The 23,816-nt window shown below is 39.0% G+C and overlaps 1 protein-coding gene across 1 annotated transcript in view; it reads right to left on the bottom strand.

Moving 5' to 3' along the window:
- Positions 1-23,816, bottom strand: part of snx10b (sorting nexin 10b) — a 50,606-nt gene that overhangs the window by 16,507 nt on the left and 10,283 nt on the right. Inside the window, exons 2-4 of the mRNA XM_087986972.1 lie at positions 7,733-7,778; positions 2,278-2,364; positions 317-417 (exon numbers count right to left, since the gene is read on the bottom strand). Coding sequence (XP_087843098.1) covers positions 317-417; positions 2,278-2,364; positions 7,733-7,762 — 218 coding nt within the window. The 5' untranslated portion in view covers positions 7,763-7,778. The remainder of the gene's footprint in view (positions 1-316; positions 418-2,277; positions 2,365-7,732; positions 7,779-23,816) is intronic.

A 23,816-nucleotide genomic window follows, 5' to 3' on the forward strand; every position in this document is an offset into this window, starting at 1 on the left:
AGCGTTTGCTGAAACAAAATGGAATGAGGATCATTTGCAACATAAACATTACATGAACCAAATGACCAGTTTCTGTATTACACACTCTGTGCAAAACACTCTAGTGTTTTACCCTGCACATTTCTAGTAACAGTCTAGATGCCAAAGGTTCATCAATAACTAGACATTTTTAAAGAGAGAGAAAACATGCAAGTTACGTTGGAATATTCCACTAAAGGTTGTACTGAAATTTTGACAAGGCTTCCTTCTGCCCAGAGGTTGAACACTCTGCAAAACAGGCTGGTTTTTAAAAATAAAAACAAAAACAAAACCTTACATCAATACAGCATTGTCTTGAAGTCGCTGCCTAAGCCAAGCAAATTCTCTGTAGCGTCTTCGAACGCAGGAAGTCTTCTTTGTAAAACACATACTATTAGTCTGTAAGAAACAAAATTTGAAGCCAGTTACATCAAGCAGTGAAGTTAGAGTTTTCCACTTTCACTAAGATTGGAATTCAACAATATAAAAGACAGGAAAATTGTGGAAGATTGAGACCTTCTGGTCTCCAGATAATCAGAGACTTGACATGCCCTGAAAGGCACACTATTGGACCTGTTAAAAGGTCCTGACACACTGACTATGCAATAATTGTTCAGAAAATTTCAACTTCCAGTGGACAATTGCCCTGCAACTGAAGCTTTGCAAAAAAAGTTCACAATGCCTAACTTTGAAGGTTCCAATTTACTTAGCTAAATAGTCACCCAGGAAAAGTTAGAGGGATCAAAATCTATTGCTTTGAAATTGACAACCAAACAAACACAGTGACAACACTCCTCCAATTATAGCCCAAACACCCACTGCATGATTGTGACCATCGCTCCTTGGGCAATTCATCCACTAGTTCAATTATTGACAGGATTGGTATCTTGATCATTGAATTAGAATAATTTTATACCACTAGGTTTATACATGCCTAATAATATTATGTATGATATATCAGTCTAGAAATAATATATACCTGACACCAAGAGAAAACAATTTACCTTAAAAGATGAGAACATTGCTTATGGAGGTTGTCCAAGGGTGTTGGGACCTGACAGCAACCTTGTGATGATGACAAGGAGCTACATCAGAGTATAAATGGATAGCGTGGGCACAGCAAGAAAACAAAAGTTCTCAAATCTGGAATCCTGCACCAGATATGACGACAATATGGACATGAACACACAAAGATTGATTAGTCTTTACCTACTAAGTCAGAGCCTGATTTATCAATGATTAATACTAATATCAATGATTAATAAGTGTGTTATTTTGAAGTCTAAGCCTGAAGAGAGTTGTTTTTTCCCTTCTCCTTGACCAGTTTGTAAAGAACTGGAAATGCAGTGTAGCATCAAGCCACAGATAAAAGAATGGGCACAAACTTCAAATTAATAATAATGGTTTTGAACTCTTGCTTTTCTGAAAAGCTCAAGCCTTTGCAGCATACACTTCCTTTGCAGTCAGCATAAAAACTAAAATATAAATACACATCACATTAAACAAGTGGAGATCCCAAGAAATCAGTTTTTTTAAACTGCTAATGTGTAAAGTGCATTATGAAATGCATCTTGTCGGACTGCTCTTTCTCGTCTAAAGATAAATGTTTCTGATTTCAAAGTGAATATTACTAAGCATACAATGACATGAAGAAGATTAATGACCCATATTGAGGCAGATTTTGGAAATGGGTTCATACAGAAAGCTAAGGAACTGTTTAAAATGTAAACCAAGTGAAAAAATGAAGTATATTGTGACAGCATTCAAGAAATTTACATTAGTTGCTTGGAGAGCACTATTTTATGTCATTAGCGCACAGGTTCAAGAAGGATGGAGAGAGACTAAATGTACGTACAAAGACCTTCCTAAGTAGCTAATGTTTCAGAAGGTACGAAAAGAAGGGGCAGGCCCATTCATTATCTCAAGATCCAAAAAAATTGAAAAACAAATCTCCAAAACATTCAGGCAGGCCAAATGGATAATTTGAGACTTCTTTTATATTTAAAAAAAAAACATAACTTAGCAAATTCCCAGTTGTGGTCTCAAATGTCATTTTGATGTGTTTGGAGGTCAGAATAGCAATTTTAAATTGCCATACTTCGACCTTAGGTAAATGCACTCTTAGACAGAAAGAGCAAGTTGCAGCGATCATAATATTTAACCATGAGTTAAATTTTTGAATTGATATTTATGTTTTAGCCAAAATCTTCCTAAGATGTGTTATTTCCAGAAATGTACACTTAAAAGTAACATACTTACATGAACACAAATTTCATAATCTACGTAAGAGTGCCATGAATCTTCTTTCTGGACTCTGGGATCTCGCACCCACACACTGATGAATTCCTGATTTGGCATAGTAAAGAAAATTAGAAATGGTCCCTTCACACCAAGGTAAAATGAAAGCTATAGTGATATGCAATGCTTTTATACAATGTAGAACATATGGCAACATCCCAGAAATTACATGTCTTGAAACATAATGGAAATTCCTTTCATCATAGTCAGCAGATTCACAGAACATTCGTTATCTTTAGTTTTAGCTTTGAGGCAACTGAATAATGACACATTGTTCAGTTTGTGAAATGGAGCAGGATACAGTGAACTAATGGTTATGATTCTGAAAGGAGTTTAAATCCCAGTTTAATTCATTTTCTGATTAGTACTTTAAGGGTTGGCACCACAAAATGACCAAAGGGTTTGTTAGTGCACTGTTGTCTTCAAAGAAAAGACCCGTCACATCCTCATCCCTCAATGCCCTCAGGGTTAGTAGAAATGGACACAAAATGCTATTTTGCCAGTGTCACCCAAAAATCAAGGTGGCTAAATTTGAAAGCAAGTTCATAGTTTGGCTGGTAGGTTAATTGAAATGAAAATGTTTAAAAAAAAAGGTAAGGAGGTATGTGAATAGAAAGGGCTTAGAGGGATATAGACCAAACATGGAGTGGGACTAGTTTAGTTTGAGAAACTTAGTTGGCATGAAAGAGTTGGACCAAACGGTTTGTTCCCATGTTGTAAAACTTTGTTGGGGGAAAAATGCTCAATGCATAATGTTCAGAATAAGGTTTTTAAAACACCAGACAACTGGTCTGTCATTCCTCCCTCTTCTTCACCTTCATGGTAGAGTATAGCTCAACCGGCAATCTAGTACCTGGTCTAAAAGACTGAACTTAAATAACAATCAAGAGTATTCCCCAAACAATCCATTGCCACTAATTTCAATGCTGCTCTCAAAACAACACAAGGATTTCCAGTAGGGGTTAGGCAATTATCTGACTAACGTGCTTGTGAAATCATCACTTCCACTTCTTGAATTACGCACAAGTCAAGCTAAGCTAAAGGGCAATCAAAGAGCCTAGAGAGTCTCAAAACTAGATTTCTACTGATCCGTAGAATTATTTAATTTGTTAGTTTATTTTATCCCTTCAGGGTGAGTTAGGAAGAGGACAGATGACAAGAAAGAGGACCCAAGGTCATCAATTATATTTATGTAATTTTAATCAAAACAGGCTAGCAGTTTCCAAGATGAACACTGAAAACATTAGTTAACCAGTAACTGGTGCTTCCTCGATTTTATGTAATTCGTTATCCATCTACAAGTTTTATATAGGATGACCCAGTCCTACATTTGTGCCATAATGTGGAGGTGCCAGTGTTAGACTGGGGTGGACAAAGTTAGAAAATCACAACACCAGGTTATAGTCCAACAGGTTTATTTGGAAGCACTAGCTGCTCTTTCATCAGGTGGTTGACTATAACCTGTTGGATTATAACCTGGTTTTGTGTGATTTTTAACTTTGTCTAAATTTGTGCAATAGCTTTTTCACACAAAGCTTTATCAAAGGATCTCCCCAAGGTCAAATAACCCAGCAGAATTTTACAACATACACTTGCTTTAAGATTTTGTCAAAAACAATTCAAGGACTTCAGTGAGCAATATTTGTTTCTTCCAAAGCTATATTGGCTTCCACTTGTTTACAAATACCTCAAGTTTTTATCATTCGGGTACACAATCTATTCAGATTTTTGGATAATTACCAACATAAAAATAGTGAATTCGTATACTTGAGTTTTACAGCTTTCCTTAGGATGTTGTCATTACTGGACAAGTCATATCCCAAACGGAGACTTAGCTCGATCATTTTGTTTTGGTTTTAATGAAATGGTCTCTTGCTGAAACAATATTGCAGACTTTGCTTCAACAACAAAACAAACCTTTTAATATTAGAAATGTAAATAAAATAGAATAAACCAAACCATCAACCTACAACACAAAATCAAATATTTGTGAACACAGTAAAAGCATAATCCAATGAATCTCAAATATAACGCTATGGACCGGACGAGACCTCAAAATGTTTTAAGAATTAAGTAGCTTAGACCTTAACGTTTTCTTATTTTAAAAGGAAGATGTGAAGTGCCATGTCCCAGATGTGATGTGACTGGTCAAACTGCTCAACATTAAACAAAACACAATTTTGTTAAACACTACAGTTAAAATACAAGTAAAAGAAAGTCAAATTCAGAATGATGTAACCACTGAAAAAAACTTAACTGAATAATAGATATTACTAATTAACTATTCCAATATAGTAACAGGTCATAAACGCACACGTTGGCAAAAATGTAAATTCAGACGCATTCTTGATTGCAGTTTTCAATCCAGGAGGAAACAACATCAAGAGACATTTCTGAGAAAGTTGCAGTTAGGAATGAATTTACTGAAGCTGCAACTCTGTGACCCAAACAGCTCTTGACTGGTACAGCTTAAAAGAAAATCTAGAAAGCCTGATTGGTGAGAACTAACCATGCCCCTTCCATTGTTACAACTGTTTTTAAAAACCTAAAGGCCTCCCAAATTATTGACTTAGGCCGGCCCCAGTGGCCACTTTGGCACCTCTGCCTTTAAAACCTCTTGAAAGAAACACAGGAGAAAGTAACCTTTTTGAAGTGACAGTATTGTCACTATATTGAGAAATTGACAAGAAAATTCAACAAATTTTGTACAGTATCCAAAACACATTCCTGGTACAGTACCCAAAAACCACAAGACCATAAGGAGATAGGAATAAAATTATGCCATTCAGCCCAACAAGAGTTCACCACCATTCGATCATATGTTTCTCAAACTCAGCCTCATGCCTTCTTGCTGTAACCCTTGATTCCCTTACCAAATAAGAACCTATCAATCTCTGACTGAAATACACTCAATGACTTGGCCTTCACAGCTTTCTGTGGCAATGAGTTTCACAGATTCACCATCATCTGGCAGAAGAGACTTCCCCCCCCCCCCCGCCCCCATCTCAATTCTCAAGAGTCATCCCTTCACTCTGCAGCTGTGCCCTTGGGTTCCAGTCACCCGACTAGTGGAAACATCTTCTTCACGTCTACTCAATCCATACCTCTCAGCATTCCATAAATTTCAATCGGATACCCCGCTCATTCTTCAAAACTCTTGAGTATAGACCTAGAGAAGTCAGTTGCTCCTCATAAGATAATCATGTCCAGGGTCATTCTTGTAATCCTCCTCTGGACCCCCTCCAACACCAGCATATCCTTCCTTTGGATATGGGACCCAGAATTGCTCACAATTTTCCAAATGCAGTCTGATTCTACAACGCCTTATACAGCCTTACCAGTAGATCCCTGTTCTTGTATTCTAGCCTGCTTGAAAGGATTGCAAACATTGCATGTTCCTTCCTAACTGCCAGCTGAACCTGCACATTAACCTTAAGAGAATCATAAACCAAGACTCCAGAGTCTCTTTATGCCTCAGATTTTCAAAGCCTTATCCCATTTGGAAAAAAGCCTGTGCTTCTATTCTTTCTACAAAAGTGCATAACTTCACATTGTATTCCATCTGCCACTTCTTTGCCCATTCTCCCAGCTATCAAGTCTTTCTGCAGCCTCTCCACATCCTCAACACTACTTGCTTATCCACCTGAGCCATCTGCAAACAATGCCCTCAGTTCCTTCGTCCAGATCATTAACGTATAACATTAATATTTGCAGACCCAACACAAACCCTTGTGGAAATCCACTAGTCACCAGCTGCCATCCTGACAAAGACCCCCCTATCCCTACTGTCTGCCTTCCGGTCAGCCAATTCTCGATCTATGCCAGCACCTTGCCCCAACACTATGGTATCTTATTTTATTTGGCAGCTTCCTGTGCAGCACCTTGTCAAAGGCCTTCTGGAAATCCGAATAGATCACATCAACTGGCTCTCCTTTGTCTAACCTGCTCATTACCCCCTCAAAGAATTCTACCAGATTTGTCAAGCACGACCTCCCCATGACAAAGCCATGCTGACTCAGCCCTATTTAACCATGTACTTCCAAGTTCTTCACAATCTCACACTAAAATCTTATCAACTGAGGGCAGACTAGTTAACCAGCCTATAGGTTCCTGTCTTCTGGCTGGCTCCCTTCTTAAACAGGGTGTTACATAAGCCATTTTCTAAACCTCTGGGACCCCCCTCTGATTGCAGCAATTCCTGAAAAATCACCAATGCCTCTGCAATCTCCTTAGCTACCACCTTCACAACTCTGGGGTGTAGTCCTTCTGGTCCATCTACCCCAGCACCGTCTCCCTACTTACGGCCACGACACTCATCTCTGCCATAGAGTCAGAGACATGTATAGCATGGAAACAGCCCCATTGGTCCAACACGCCCACGCCGACCAGATATCCTAAATTAATCTCTCTGACCCTCTGGAAGTTCTGGTCTGCTGTTGGTGCCTTCCACTGTGAAAACTGGTACAAAGTACTTCTTTAGTTGCTCCACCATTTCTTTGTTGCCCATTACTACTAACTCAGCCTCAAGCTTCCAGCAGACCCATGTCCACTCCAGCCTCTCGCTTATTAAATACCTGAAGAAATTCTTGTAATCTTCTCTTATGTTATACTACCTTATTCTCAAATTTCATCTTCTGCCTTATTATGTTTCTAATAAGAGGTACTGCATGTTTTATTAACTGCTTTGTCCACACGTAATGATCTCCATACATGCACACACAGCCCCACCACTGCCAAGTCACTCTGCATCCCTTATCTTTCAATGTTCTTCCCACCAAACTGCAGCACCTCACCATTTCACTGCATTGAGCCCCACCTACCACTCGCTTGCCCCACTCCACCAACTGGTCGGTGTCCTTTTGGAATTCTACATCATCCTCCATAGTTGGCAATTCTTCCAAGCTTTACACCACCTGCAAACTTTGAAATTATCTACTGCACACCAAGATCTAGATCAGCACCTTCCAAATCCACAACTTTTGCCATCTAAAAAGGAATAGGGCACCAGATATACATGAACACCAACGTGAGCAAGTTCATTTCCAAGGCCCACACACTGTCCTGATTTGAAACCAGATCATGGTTCCTTCACTGTGCCTGAGTCAAAATGCTGGACTTCTCGAACAACACTGTGGGCGTACCTATCACCATGGACAGGAGAGGATCAAGATGACAGCTCACCCACCACCACTACCTTAGAGGGCATTTCTGGACAGGCAATAATTGCCTGTCTAGCCAGCAATACCCAGATCCCATCACAACAAATTAAGTTGGGGATCACAAGATGGCCATTGAGATTACTGTAGATTCATATCATCAAATGCAATAGTGTAACAATTGAAGGTTTACAAGGAATTCACAAACCTGCCAGGGTTTCAAGACCATTAAAATAAAGAAATTTGGTAACATTACTTACCTTTTTTTTATCCTTTATTGTTTCATCCATTCCTCTGGTGGGAAATCTAGATGAGAAATACACAAAATTAAAATTTAATTTCAGGTATCATAGGTAAGGTGAATAGCAAAGGCCTTTTCTCTCAGGTGGGGTCTTCAAACTAGGGGGTATGGTTTTAAGAAGAGAGGAGAGTGATTTAAAAAGGGACAAGAGGGGCAACTTTTTTTTTTAACATACAGAGGGTGGATCTTATGTGGAATGAACTATCAGAGGAAATTGGTGCAGATATAGTTAGTTATAGAATTTTAAAAATATTTGGATAGGTACATTAATTGGAAGGGTTGAGGGGGATGTGGGTCAAACACAGGCAAATGGGACTAGTATAGTTTGGGAAACTTGGTTAGCATGGTCATGTTCGACCAAAAGGTGTGTTGCCGTGTTGTTTGACTATGACTATGTAACAACAATTTTTTTTTTAAATAAAAAGAACCCGACGTTTCAATATTCATCTAGACTACATTACAGCAGCTTTTCCACTACAGGTTCTTGAAAATCATGACTAAGTGAAGCATCGATTCTTATAGGATTCGACGTTGAAACTGGAGACAGGCTCCTTAGGGCCTTCCTCAGCAAATAAAAAAATAAGATTCTATCTATATCTTCTACATGAGTACATGTACTTTAACTGGTTTAATTCCTACATTGGCATGAGGGTTTTGGGGAGGGGGGGGTTGGTAGTGGAGAGGTGCTACATAAGGGGGTTGCTGAACAGACTAGTCTGGCAACCCCTTGGCATAAAAGTTTGTTTTTTTTTGGAAGGGTGGTGCACACATGGATCAAGCTGTTGAGCCAAGTGGGGACGGGGCGGGAAACCTGCTTCTGAACCCAACAGTAGCCAGTGTCCTGCACACACCAGGAGGGCCAGCTGTCCCATCCAGGAAGGTGCTTGGAGCAGTAGAGGCTTGCAATATGCTCTGGGGTGGGCAGCAGTCTGAAGCCTGGTATAGGCCTGGACTGTTAGTGTGGGGAGGTGCCACAACTTAAAACAGCTGGGAGCAGCCTCATTGAGCTAAACTGGTCAGGTAAAGTACTGCAGTCAACAACATTCAAAACATTGGCAACACTTAATGATGCTAAAAGTGAAACAACGGTAAGAATGAACTTTTGGTCTTCTTACTGAAGTACAATGCTTTTACACTAGCTCAGCCTAAAGCTAAAACCTGTCGCAGATTAGATTATTAAAAAACTAACAGATTTAACAAATTGAAGAATCTTTAATTAGAATTGGCCATATCATGACCATTTGGTTAAAATGTAAACATGTCAGCAAGTGTCTGAGCGTGATGCTGCATTTCGGAATGCAAGATGTAGGTAAAATTAGTCTAGCCAAAACCCTCCCCCAAGGCCAATTATAATTTTGATTGCTTGGAATGAGTTTGTTTTGTACCAATGAAGGTAGAACATGTCAGTCATGATACTTTGTCCCACTTTTCTTAGCAATGATCATGATAATGGTTCGATTCAAGAAAGATGCCCTTCAGTAAAATGTTACAGCCCATAAACCACTCCCACTATTTTATTCATTGGTGCTACCTTTCCTAATTGTTTTCCTGTGTCCCATTTAATTTTTGACAATATTTACAGCACAGGAAAAGACCATTCAGCCTAACTGACCCATGCTGATGTTTACAATTCAAATAAACATTCTCCCATCCCTCTTTACATAACCTCTATTTCTATTTCCTTCTCAGTCGCCTCTCTTGGGCGTGTCTGACTACACCCAAAATGCGTTAGTGTTAGTTGCCTCAACAACGGATGGTAGTAAGTTCCACATTGTAACCACTGAGTAAACAAGGTTCTCCTGAATTCCCCATTAGATTTATTAATGGTTATCCTATACTTAAAGCCCATATTTATTACCATCCCCAAGAGGAAATGTGTTATCTGTGTACCCTTTCGAATCCTTTCACAATCTTAGAAGACTATAATGTAACGCTAACAGTTTTCTGTCTCCCCTTGGGAACATAACTGGAGCCTGTTCAATGTCTTCTGGCCAGATTTACTTCAGTTTTGTTATCGCTTTAATGAATCTTTTTTTGTATCTTTTCCAGTGTGTCTATATCCCAATAGGTAGCATATCAATATACTATTTGTCTGTGAACTTGAATAATCATCTGGCATTATTAGTCAGTATTATTGAAGATCACTTCTACTGGGTTATTTCTCGAGAATATGAATCCCATTGCTCAAACGGGAAATTTACAACTGGTAGGACAGAAATCAGAACTGTTCAAACAGTCAAATCGTATCTGTTAAATCAGTTCTTTTGCATTTGAATGATCTTATCTGGAACTGTGTTAAACAGCGCAAGTAGCGTCTCGCTATTGATTCTGCTGATAAAGGGAAGACAAGGAAGCATTCTTTCACTGGATTGCATTTCAGGATATTCTGGTTCTGTCCAAGGCATTACATATGCTTGATGGCTCATTACTAGCATTTCTCAATATGATATCCTGTGCAAATTTTCCGAACATTTCATTATACATTGAGGATTTATAATTTTAAGAGGGTTGTTTGCTTTAGTAATTATTGTCACAGTCCTTGTAATTAAACCACATTCCCTTAGGCTATGATGGTTGGCTACATCCTCTGGATTGGGTGCAGAGACCCTACACCCCATCAAACTCCCCTTTGTCTGAGACACAGTTGGATTTGATCAGAAGCTCCAGGACACCAGCTTGCAAAAGGTTTGCCCAAAACTGGCTGCCAGCTCATATAATTATCTTTCCAAATCAAAAGAATATTGTAAACAGGTTGTGTTTAATATTCCTGTTGAATGTTGGAGTCCCTTAACAACAGAATTTTCATAGTGTTTAGTGCATAGTGAGACTTCATTTAAAAGCAATTACAGAATTGCTTACCTTCCAAAGTTCTAGCACAGGGAAACAAAAAGAATTGAGAGAAACACATGTGTCACAACACTTATTGAACTAGCATCAGTAATTTCTGGTACCAAACATAGGTAGTTTTCAAAAATAAGTATTTATTCTTAGAAAGAAGAATAAAGAGATGGGCCACATGAAGGTGAGCCAGAGGACAATGAACATCTGATTCAATAAGTAGCGGTCCCATAGCCATTAGCCAAAAGTGTTCAGACAATAGAAAATGATTTAAACAAAAAGTGCTAGACTCAGGACAGGAAGCATCCGAGAAAGCTCGCAGGGGCTAAGCCAATTCCGCACTGGAATAAATCACACTGAGGCTAAAGTAGTTAGGGAAGCCAAATCAACACTGGGGTAGAGGAGAGTTCTTCTTCAGTCACACAGAACTTGTAAGCAACAGTTCACATTCAGCAGTCCTCAGAGAGCAGTTTTCATTAGGCAGATGAAGGATGGACCAGAGAAGTGGAGGAGGATCCTGGAAAGAGTTCCCCAATACCTCAACGAGAGAGCAGGATGCTATCCCCATCACTTCAATGAAACCAGCACATTCCACCCTGGTAGCCTGTTTGTCCTGTAATATGAGTGAACCATCCTCAGTTGTCACTGTTGGACACTTGCTTTATCTAACTAAAGAATGCATCGTATCAAAACGGCTGCTTTTTAAACTCATTAAAACTATCAACTGTCTATATTAGGTAACTGCCAAAAACTCCAAAAGATCAACTTTCCACGGTCTTGGAGTCAAATGAACAATTAGTTCTCAGCCTTATAGCAAACATTTTTTTTATTATGATGTTAAATTACCGACTTTTAATTTCTAACCAGAACAAATAGTATCCAAAAGGCATCTCAGGTCTTACTGAAATATGGATAAATTCTTTAAAATTCTATGATTTTCCCAAGTGTTAGGTTTACTGCATATTTGTCAGTACTTTCATTCTATTCTTCCACATTATGAAATTAGTTCCAAAAAGCATGCTGTTAATTAATAGCAGGCTTCAAAATAAAACATTTATTCATAACGTAGTGGTACACTTCTCTTTATGAGGCAATATCCCACGGCTGTCAAAGTTCTCTATTAGCCACAGGTTTTGCTGTAGATTTTGCCAGGATGACGCTGTGACACTTTAAAAACAAATTTAGAAGCAAGTTCTACTCTTGGAATGCACAGGGTTCCAACAGCCCATAATCTGCTATCAAAATAGCAACCCTAACTGTTACTTAAATGGACTCGAAAAGCCACTTGGTGCGACAGCATTTAAACAAAATCCCAACAATTGCTGCTTCCATTTCAGTTCTCCATCATAAACAAAGGGAAAGTGGCATAGCCAAGGTCTTTTCCCCAGAGCAGGGGAGTCTGAAACTAGAGGGCACAGTTTGAAGATGAGAAGGGAAAGATTTAAAAGGGAAGGGGCAACCATTTCAAGCAGAGGGTGATGAGTGTATGGAATGAGCTGCCAGAGGAAGTGGAGGAGGCTGGTACAATTGCAACATTTAAAAAGGTATCTGGATGGATATATGAATAGGAAGGGTTTAGAGGGATATTGGCCAAAGGGACTAAATTAATTTAAAACATCTGGTCTGCATGTACGGTGTTGGGCCAAAGGGTCTGTTTCCATGTTGTACATCTCTATGATTTCTATCTGCCTCATATTTGAAATACATGGGGTGGTATGAAATACCTGGTGGATACGAACCAAACACATCACAGCACAGCCTGATAAATTGAGTCTTTAAAAATGCACTTCCCTTGGTCATAAAGTTTCATTTACAGTCAAACAACTTCTCTGGCACTGATTATTGGAGTGGAGGTTCATTGTTTCAGGTTATGAATTGTCCGAAATTGAAAACAAAACAATTTCCTTGGTCTCTTATAACCCAGTACTTCTTTCCTTCTGTACCTAAATTCGTCCGCTCCGACTTATACCATCTCCAAGCCGAATACTGATTTTTTCTAATCTTTCAATCACTTTGCTTACAGAACTACACAGCTGCTTTCCACATTCACTCAGATGGTCAGTTTCTCTTACTGTCAAATTATCAGCTCATGCTTTCAGGACTTTGCCAGACAAACATTTTAAAACACCTCAAAGTACAAGGGCATGTCTGGAAAAATATACCATTGGAGGTCTTTCTACCACAAATTATGGCCCAGGGTACAAAATGTTAGTAGGAATGATAAAAACATTGAAATGCTCAAGTCAATGGCAAAGTGTACAGCGTGGCATAAAGATAGTTCACGTATGCTGAAATAAACATATTCAGATTGGAAACAAAAATAAAATGAAATATTTTAAAGAGTATTTAAATGTTTTTTAAAAAGAATGCCATTGACCCCAAATACATACAGATGTATTTATACCATGATGAACTATACAGCACTAGGAACAGGCAATAAATGCTGGCCTGCCATCAATGCCCACATCCCATAAATGAATAAAAAAAAGTTCAAGTATTTGCCAGCAGGTTAAAACAACTAGTTAATATAAACACAGAACTGCTCATGTGTGTTGATTGGCACCATCAACCAACCTCAACACTCAACATGGGAGAGTGGAGTGTATACTTTTAAAAATAAATTATTATTAAGCCTTTGAAGCCCAAAGTAATCAGGCAAGGCAAGTTGGAAACATATTGCTCAACTGTGCAAGAGCTATGACCTGAGTGACCTTCATAATCATCTCTTATATAGTGCATTGCATCAGCAGAATACCATTCCCAAACTAACAAGAAATGGCTCTGTGTACCATATAAATGCACAATTTTACAATAGTATCAGGCCTGGGCTATGGTAGGAGGCTTTACAACACAGAGGTCATAGAATGTCTGAAGGAAATGTAGGAGTAGTGTTTGAAGTGTATGCAATCGTTATTAAAAATGGAATTTAAGGTATAGATCTGGAGTTAAAAGGTTACATGCTAATGGAATGCATAAAATATGATGTAAAAATTACAACGGTGAGTAGCAGTTTCACTAAAGGTAAAACTTTAGACAAGACAATAGTCAGAACCATATTAGTAAGTAAAAGAAAATTGTACAGAAAGCAACTTAACTGGAAGACTCACTGTTCATAACTGCGATTTACTCTCAATATAAAAATAAGCACCTTTAAACGAGTCATGTGTTGATTGAATTACTGTACCACAGTTTATTTACAAGATACCAAATATACCACTGAACAGGTCTAATGAAAATTTAGTGATGTACTTCCCAAATCAAGTCGGGAAAAGTGATCTGTAACTAGAAAATCTTTCATTTAAAATTATGAACCAAGTGGAGCCTGTTAATTTAGAATTAATTAAGTCATCAGTTAGAACATATCAAAAGAATTGATGCCATTCTGTAAAATAGAAGTTAAAAAGTGAGGGATGCAAACCGTGCCTTTAAAGACTTGAGATGCATAGAAGCAAAACAATGGAGTGTTTATGGATAAAGGTACATGTTCTACCTTACACGCAAGGAAATGGTTCAGTCTCCTTTCACTATAAATTTGTGAAGAACTGGATAAGAACGATAGAAAGTAATTTTAAAAGATCAAAAACAAAACTGTAGAAGAATACCAGTTTGGCAGCAGTAGTCAGGCAAATAATAAAATGAGTGAGAATGTCTGAATTTTAATGGTTCAAATAATATGACAAGAAAAATACATTATCGAAGGCAGACATAAGAAAGCAGCACCTCCAAAAGCCCAAGAATGTTTAAGATTCTATTAATTGCGAACTGACAAGTAGTTGTCTCGAGCCTCAAAGATTGGTACCTTGGTTAGTCCTTTCTGCAAATAAGATCATCTCTATTGCAGAAATGTTTGATCACATGGGCCCAGATATTTCTTGTGCTTGAGTGGGGGGTAGGATGGGGAGGGGAGGAGCATAATGCTGCAAACACAATGTTTGATTTGAGAGAACTATGCATAAATTATGATCCTTGTCCAGATGTTAGCTAAAAATGTTACAATTCCTATTGAGCTGGCAACATTCCTACAGAGGATTCAAGCCAGGGCTTCCTGTTCCTCAGGTTAGAAAATCTGGTGAGGTGGTGGAAAGGGCAAGGGACAAAGAGACAGGGTGGTTGGGAAGAGAAAGATAGAGTTGGTGGGAGGGGTGGGGACCGTGGGGAGAGACAGACGGGGAGGAGAAGTGGAGAGGCAGCTCCTCCTAGTTCAATGATAGAGAGAGAGGAGCATCACTTCTTCCAGCCAGGGACTGCAAAGTTTCCCCAACTTGAACCAAAAAGCAAATAAAATTCAAGCCATTTTAGTAATGTAAAGTAGTAACGTGCCTCCTGGAAGCTGCCAATTGCTTACCTGCCATCCATTAAATCTGGAAGCGAGCAGATTCCAGCTAGCTAGCTAGCTCCAGGAGTGAAGTTTTTTTGAAGAAAACTTAGCATCTTTGCAACCTAATCCAAATTCCATTTTTAGAAGTTAACATTAAAAATTCAATCTTGTAAAGTGTATGTGGGAATAGGCTTAGTCCCATGACTAAGCAAACAAAAACTGGAACACAAACAAGTGCACTGTCAAAGCAGAGGTCAATTATACAGTTGTATTGGAACAAGCACAAATATACTTGTTAAAAGAATCTCATGATGGTATGCCAATACCAATTTGCAGGATGCCAATAGTGGATTGTAAGATAACACCTAACTCCACCCCACGTGCTAAATTGTTGTTTTTAAAATCAACTTGTTTGAATTTGATAAACCCAGCCTTCCACGATGGGCCTTTGGTTAGCCTTCATCCTACATAGCTGTGTCATTATCTTCCACATTTTTACTCATCAGCCTAAGCGTTGAAGGAGGATCAGTCGACTAGAAATATGACCACTCTCTCTGCAGACCTGCTGATTTTCTCCAGCAATTTTTGTTTCAGATTTCCAACATCCACAGTTCTTTGTTTTATTTAAGCCAAGATCATGTTTAAATCCTACTGTGCATAGCAGGGCTTGGCACTGAACCCACGGTCAGTGACCACGTCCACTCCTGATGATGTAACAGAGAAGATTACTGAAGTAGCTGCACCAGGCCCTAAAACTCCTTTGGTGCAATGATTAGTCTCTAATAACAATTAGTTTTTTCATATATGTGGCATATATCGGATCTGGTAACCAGAAAACTCCTTCCACCATTTCTTTGGTTGAGTCCTATAGCACTTTTTAAAAAATCAAACCATACAGAGATATTACTGCTCACCTATGGTACAGGAGGAACTTGAATCTAGGTCTCCTGGTTCATAGGCAAGGACACTTTCTGGTGCACCACAAGAATCCTCAAGGCCCTTGGTAGACTTGGTAAAAGGTTACCTCCGGTCAGTTGTTCTTACTTTTCCTGTTGTTCAGATCTTGAGTAAAATCTTAAAATGAGATAAGGAGCCATATTTTCCTGACAGAATCCCAACTAATTACTGGTAACTGGTTATCAGTGTTATGCTTACTTCTGTCACTTTGTAAGTGTTTGGGAGGAGACTATTTAAGAATGGGATACATTGGTGTCCCTACCTTGGGGCCAAGAGCTGTTGGGATATAGTAGTGGTGTCCCCATCTCTGAGCCAGGAGGCACGTCTTGAAGTCCCACTTGCTCCAGATGTATACCATATATATATCTGAACAAAGTCAATTTTAAAAACAGGCTCTTCTGGTGCAATAGTATTGTCCTTCTACCAAGGGCAGCAGGTAGGCCCAGACCAAGCCAAGGTTAAAGTCTTACTTGTCCTGGATGTGTGGTCACAACATGTCTGAACAGTTGATTAGAGTAACTGCACCTGGGTAATTTTCCCACACTAAATACATATACAGTATCGTGGAAACACTCCGGTAGCAGGACAACTGAGTTCAGGTACACAAAATCTTCAGCGACCAGTACCTGACATACTCAGGATCAGTGGTGCTGGAAGAGCACAGCAATTCAGGCAGCATCCGAGGACAGGCTGCTTCTAATTGACATGTGGAGTGAACCAAGTTGATCGGGGTGCCCTCTGGTGGCACAGTCGTAGAGTCCCTATCCCGAGCTGGGAGGTCTGGGTTCATGTCTTACCTGTTCATCTCTGAACAGGTTGAGTAGAAAAACAGGTTAAAGTTTTAAAAACTGGCCAGATCGGGCTACTGGTGTGGTGGTAGTGTTCCCACTTCTGAGCCAGGAGGCCTGGGTTGATGTCTTATCAGCGCCAATGAGATGTCAAATGCCAAGTTGGTGATCTGACCAGTTTGGTTATGTTGGTAAAAGGCACATTTGCATACATTCCATATCTGTCTCTTGCTTTGCATTAGCCTGCTCTGCCTGGTTGAGATGGGTGTGTTCACAGAGCCTCTACTGCCCAATTTCCAGAATTTGCAACTAGATACTATATGGCTGTAAAGCATTATTTTAATTAGTTGGCACTGGGATTGTATAGCACAGTCTTCTAGCAAGCAGGAAGTCTTAGGTCATAATTTCAGTAAATTCCTGCCTCACTCATTTGCCTACAAATCCTGGAATGCTATATTCCAACATGTGGGGAGTTTCCTAGCATTCTCCAGTATAATGCACAGAATAGAGACAAAAGCAAAGAGGTCACAACGTAGGGGTGGGAATCGATTCAAGCTAAAACTTTGAATTTATTTGAATTTCTGTCACTTAATTTCTTCCTGGGTCACCATATTGAACAAATTACTTTCGGATGCTACACAAACAAAGACAGAGTCTGGTTGAAATAAGCCATCTATTAAGTCAGTAATCAAACTAAATCCATTCATTTCATTACACAGAATATTTCAAGTAATATTTCCCAGTATAAAACCACTCAAAATATGAACAACCACTCATCTACAAATCCAGCCATGAGGTTGACTTTTACTAACATACATAACAGAGGTCCTATGATCAGATCACAAAAGTTAGACAGTGTGCAATATGAATGTAAAGGGGAACTGATGTTCGCTGCATTCACTAACACACTGAAGAAGAAAGGACTATGATAACCTTTACAAGAGGCAATGGCCTAATGGTATTATCACTAGACTATTAATCCAGAAATTCCACTAATGTTCTGGGGACCTGGATTCAAATCACATCATGGTGGATTGTGGAATTTGAATTCAATCGAAAAAAAGCTGGAATTAAGGGGCTATTGTCAGAAAAAACGGGCTGGTTCACTAATGGGAAGGAAATCTGTCATCCTTACCTGTTTTAGTCTACGTGACTCCAGATCCATAGCAATGTGACGGACTCTTAACTGCCCTCTGGGCATAGCCAGAAATGCCCATGTCCCTTGAGCGAATTTTTTTTTTTAAAAAAACAGTCCAGCATAAATTTATACAGAATAAATTCAGAAGCAAACAGATATCATCAAATGGCTGAAGACGGTGGCAGTATTGTGACTGTACTACTAATCTAAAACCTCAAGCTAAACTCCTGGGGACATGAATTTGAATGCTACCATGACAGATGGTGGAGTTTGAATTCAATAATGTAGGAATGAGGAGCACGAGAAGGCAATTCTGCTCCTCAAGCTTGCTCCAACATTTAGTATAATCATGCTGCTCTGGAAGTAAAAACTAGAATAAAATGCTGGCCTAATGCTACCATTTAAAAACAAAACACCAGGTTCACTAACACCACTTAGGGAAGGAGATCTGCCATCTGGTCCAGCCTATATGTGACTTTAGACCCAATGTGTTCAACTCTTAATCACCAGAAATACTTACATTCCAGGAATGAGTAAAAAAAAATCCTTTTGTTTTAGATTTTCACAACAGTTAAGGTTTTACATAATAAAACAATTCAAAAGTTGTCATATGTACCTAACTACAGTGAAAAGTTTTGTTTTGTGTGCAGTACAGGCAGATCATACCATATGAATGTTCCAATACCTAATGCGCTGAATGAAGAATACATGGTTACAGCTGCAGTGAAGGCGCACAAAGAGAGATGAACGGTAAATTTAAAATTTGAGATCCATTCAGAAGTGTAACAGCAGGGAAGGAACTGTTTTTAAAATGTGTTGGTACTGTGTTTAAGCTTCTGTATCTTCTGCCTGACAGAAGAGAATATGAATTTTCTAAAAGCCAATGTTACCATTTGTTTCAAAATCTTATTGGCAAAAATATTCAATTCTACTCGTTCATTCCAGATACAGAATACATTGTACTAATCTCAATGCTCAATTAATTTGTACAAAATCAGTTTCCTTGTAACCCACAGCCAATTTTGCACATTTTCATATTAAGATTCATATACCCATCCAAATGCCTTTTAAATGTAATTGTACACCCCTTCCTCTGGCAGCTCATTCCATACACGTACCACCCTGTGTGAAAAAGTTGCCCCATAGGTCTCTTTCCCCTCTCACTCTAAACCTATGCCCTCTAGTTCTGGACTCCTTTATAGGAAAATATTTTGTCTATTTATCCTGTCCATGTCCCTCAATTTTGTAAACCTCAATAAGGTCACCCCTCAGCCTCCAACACTCCAGGGAAAACAGCCCCAGCCTGTTCAGCCTCTCCCTATAGCTCAACTACTCTCGACTATCTGTCTCATTCTTGGACACGTGCATCTCCATCAAGGACGGACACCTTAGCACCACACTCTACCGCAAACCCACAGAAACTTCACAATGCTACACTTCTGCAGCTTCCACCCAAAACATTAAAACAGCCATCCCTATGGACAAGCCCTACACGTACACTGGATCTGCTCAGATCCAGAGGAACATGACGGGCACCTGGAAGTACTCAAGGATGCCCTCATAAGAATGGGGTACAATACTCAACACATCGACTGCCAGTTCTGACGAGCCACAGAAAGGAACCATAACAACCTTCTCAGGAGACAAACACATGCTGCAACCAACAGGGTACCCTTCGTTGTTCAGTACTTCCCAGGAATTGAAAAACTACGCCTTGTTCTTCATGACCTGCAACACATTATCAATGAGGATGAGCACCTCGCCAAGGATGCCTCGAGGCATGGTACATAGGGGAAACTGAGCAACGGCTACAGCAACAGATGAATGGGCACTGCACAACAATCAACAGACAGGAGGGTTCCCTCCCAGTTGGGGAACACTTCAGCGGTCCAGGACATTCGACCTCGGACCTTCGGGTGACCATCCTCCAAGGCGGACTTCGGGACAGGCAACAGCGAAAAGTGGCCGAACAGAGGCTGATAGCTAAGTTCCATACCCTTAGGGAGGGCCTCAACTGGAACCTTGGGTTCATGTCACACTACAGGTGACCACCATTGCACTATACACAGACACTCCCACACGCATCCTCTCAGAGACTTAGACAATACACACACACACGTACGCACATATTTTATAGGGAGAATTTGTACTTGCAGAGTTACATTGTACTTCGCTCAAAAACTGCATGAATCCATGTAAAACTCTTATCTCACTTTTTAGATTAGAATCAATCTAAACATCATGGCACAGAGAGAACACAGGGGGCTAACACCTTCAACGTATTGTCTAGCTAACACCAATTGTTTCAGTTAGCCCGAGAATGCAACTTTAAAAAAAAATGTTTTGTCATTTACACATGAAAGTAGTGAAACTATCATGGTATTCGAACAGATGAAAGACTCAACAGACAATCAAGATATTTTTCAGTGTATAATTTCAGTTACAACACACTGTAAACTTTTGCTATAAATTCTGTGTCTTACAATTGCGTCCTCCACAACCACCTGAAGGAGGGGTGCTCTGAAAGCTAGTGCTTCCAATTAAACTTGTTGGACAGTAACCTGGTGTTGTGTGATTTTTAACCCTAAAGCTCAAATCCTCCAATCCTGGCAACTTCCTTATAAATCTTTTCTGAACCCTTTCAAGTTTCACAACATCTTCCGATAGGAAGGAGACCAGAATTGCACGCAATATTCCAACAGTGGCCTAACCAATGTCCTGTACAGCCGCAACTGACCTCCCAACTCAATACTCTGACGAATAAAGGAAAGTATACCAACATCGTCTTCACTATCCTATCTACCTGCGACTCTACTTTCAAGGAGCTATGAACCTGCACACCAAGGTCTCTTTGTTCAGCAATACTCCCTAGGACCTTACCATTAAGTGTATAAGTCCAGCTAAGATTTGCTTTCCCAAAATGCAGCACCTCGCATTTAATCGGAGTTAATCTCAGTCTGCCACTTCTCAGCCCATTGGACCAGATCCTGTTCTAATCTGAGGTAACCGTCTTCGCTGTCCACGTTTGGAGGGATATGGGCTGGCAGGTGGGATATGTGGTCGGCCAGGACGGGTTGGACCGAAGGGTCTGTTTCCATGCTGTACATCCCTATGACTCTAAGATGTTGTTCACAAAACCCAAGCAATATTAAAACATAAGTGTTATTGGAAATCCAGCCTAAATATAGTTCCCCTTTTCAAATGATATTAAATTAGATTTTAAAAATCTGCAGAAAATAAGAGCAGTGTTTTAGAATATTATCCTCTAGTCCTGGGTTTGAATTTATTCGTATTGGTGGGTTGAACATTTATTTAGCCCCAACCAAACATGAAAAGAGGTTATGCCCCTGTAGCTGTCCCCACAGCCATTTATAGCCCTTATGCCAACCCATGCTCATACTCTCAGATCTCAGGACCAATGCAGACATGGGGGTAATAAGTCCTATAAATACTCATTATATTAAAACAAATTCAAAAACTCATTTACAGTATTTACATGCCTTAAAATACAGAATAAACACATTCCAATGTATTCAAGGCCAATAATCCAAAAGACTACAGCTATTTTTTGAAATTGCAAAGCTGGTATTAGTTTTTATAAAGTAATCATGACAATATCAGATTTTCAGTAAAACAAAAACACCATTAAAAGCATCCATTAAGTGAAGTCAATGGAATAGAATAGAGTGCACATAATGTCAAACAAGCTGCCAATTTGTGTATTTCCTTCTTCAACTGATAATTCCATTTCCTGATTTTGGCTGTAACTTTAATACATTTAAGAAGAAGTTCACATCCAGAAAATAGAGAACAGATCAAATTCATTGGAAAAAGTTCCACAATCTCAACACCAGGTGAGATTCAAAGCAAGGTTGCCTGATTTGAAAAACTATCCTGTGTCTTGGCCAACATTTATTCCTCCATCAGCATCACAAAAACAAATTCACTGGTTATCAGGTGGATCTTTTTGGACTTTGCCATCTACAAATTGGCTGCTGGGCTTCCTACATGAAAGCAGTGACTTCACTGACAGTAAAGCCCTTTGGGATATCTGGTGGTCTTGAGAGATGTTCACTGCATGAGTTTTTACTTTTATTGGAAAGAATATACAAAGGATATTTTAAATTTATTCCATCAATATAGTATCATAACACAACAGGTCCATAGGTCAAGAGTCACTTGCAGTCAGACATGATGATTACAGATGACATTTCAAACAATTAGTCTTCAAAGCTCAAACAAACCCAGAATGAACACTTATTTGTGGTCTGTGAATTATTAAACAAATAGGGAACGAATCAGTCCAACTTCTGCAATACTTTGAGCTCAAGTAATCCCAACAATTTAAACCACTAACAAAAAAAAACTTTCAACAAGGACATGACAAGTGGCAATTAAAAAAAAAAGAGCTAATATACTCCAAAGCTAGTTGTAACTAAAGTTGCCACCATTCTCCACTTGCACTTGTGCAAACTCGTTCAAATGAATAACTAGTCTTACAAACTAGTTGAAGCATGCAAAGTTTGAACAAGCATGCTGTTTGTTCAGTCCTATTCTGCCCATGCCAGGGTTGCAACAAGTGGACAAAATTGAAGGCAGCTATCCAAAAACTGCTGCTTTGTTGAAAGTTTCATTTGTCAAGATTTATCATGGACCAAAATCACATTCAGCTGTGAAGTTCCCTAATAATGAAAACAAACACGAAATAAAGTGAACAAATGAACAAAGTCACAGTTAAGAGAGAACACCATTAGAATTGAGCATCCATCCCAACATTAGAAATACAAGATACGTTGTGTAAGATTAAATGCTAGTAAACATGAACATGTATGAAACACATTTGGGAGACAGAAGATAACGAGGGGTTATTGATTAAATGAACATTACAAATATTATAAAATGCAGACACAATGAAAGAAGGGGGAAGGGGAAGTTGGTGAGTAATAAAAGGAATTGAGCAAGGCAAATGAACATTTGGCAATTAGGAAGTTTTTAAGATTGCCAAAGATATTAAAAAGCAATGCAAAACATTGAAAAGTCAATGTGTATAACATTGACCCTTGTACATTCTTGTGAAACATGAGTTAATCACTCGAGTGGTTTATACTCTTGTTTTTAAATTTAACAAAGTCGACTTAACTTTCATGTTACTGCTGGCAAAGGACAATAGTGGGGCACAGTGCAACAATTAAAAACTCCTTTGATCTGGATCATATCACCATGTCCTAAGATTATGTACCCTTTTAAGTTTGCGGGAACAAATTGATCAAGACATTGGTTTAGTTTCAGTTTTTTTATTTTATGGTCAATAAAACATCCTACAAAAAGGTATCTGGTAGAATTTAGGTCTGATCACATACTGTTGTAAAAGTAAAACGTAATGCATCTGCTTTCCCACCTGGGAAATTAGAGAAAATATAGAAAGTTACAGGGCATTTTTAACGTAACCACATACTAGGAACCCTTTGGGATTGGGTAAAACATTCATTATTGCTCACCATTGATTTACGTGGAAGCTAAAAATCAGGTTGTTAAAAAAAAAAATCAGTATAGAAGCAGATTTAATTAAAACTACACCCCCTCACCCACCTTTATCAACATACTACTGTCTTTCCCACAGTATAAATATTTGGACCTTTTTTGGCTAAGGTCCAGTAAATTTGTCAACTTCAAGAGGCTAGATATCGCTTCATGACCAGAAGTCACTAACCGATAAGCCATTGTTTGCAATCTCTTCAAAATAGCTTATCCCACGTTCATTATACCTCTAATTGCATTTGCATTGACAATTCAGTATAAGACCGAATGGAACAGTTGATCATTCAAAATACATTTTTAAACAACATATTTGGGACATATGCTTGAAATATGGCCCCACAACCCTTAATTACTGTGCAATAATTTCAAAAAGGTGAAGCTTTTTCAAGACAGGAAGAAAAGAAAGGATTGGATATTATAAATCTTGAACACTTTCTATTGCTAAATTAAAAGATATTTAAAACCA

The sequence above is a fragment of the Chiloscyllium plagiosum genome, unplaced genomic scaffold (genome assembly GCF_037043375.1).
Source record: "Chiloscyllium plagiosum isolate Xiang-an unplaced genomic scaffold, Cpla_swu_hap1 HiC_scaffold_5, whole genome shotgun sequence".
NCBI classification, from domain to species: Eukaryota; Metazoa; Chordata; class Chondrichthyes; order Orectolobiformes; family Hemiscylliidae; genus Chiloscyllium; species Chiloscyllium plagiosum.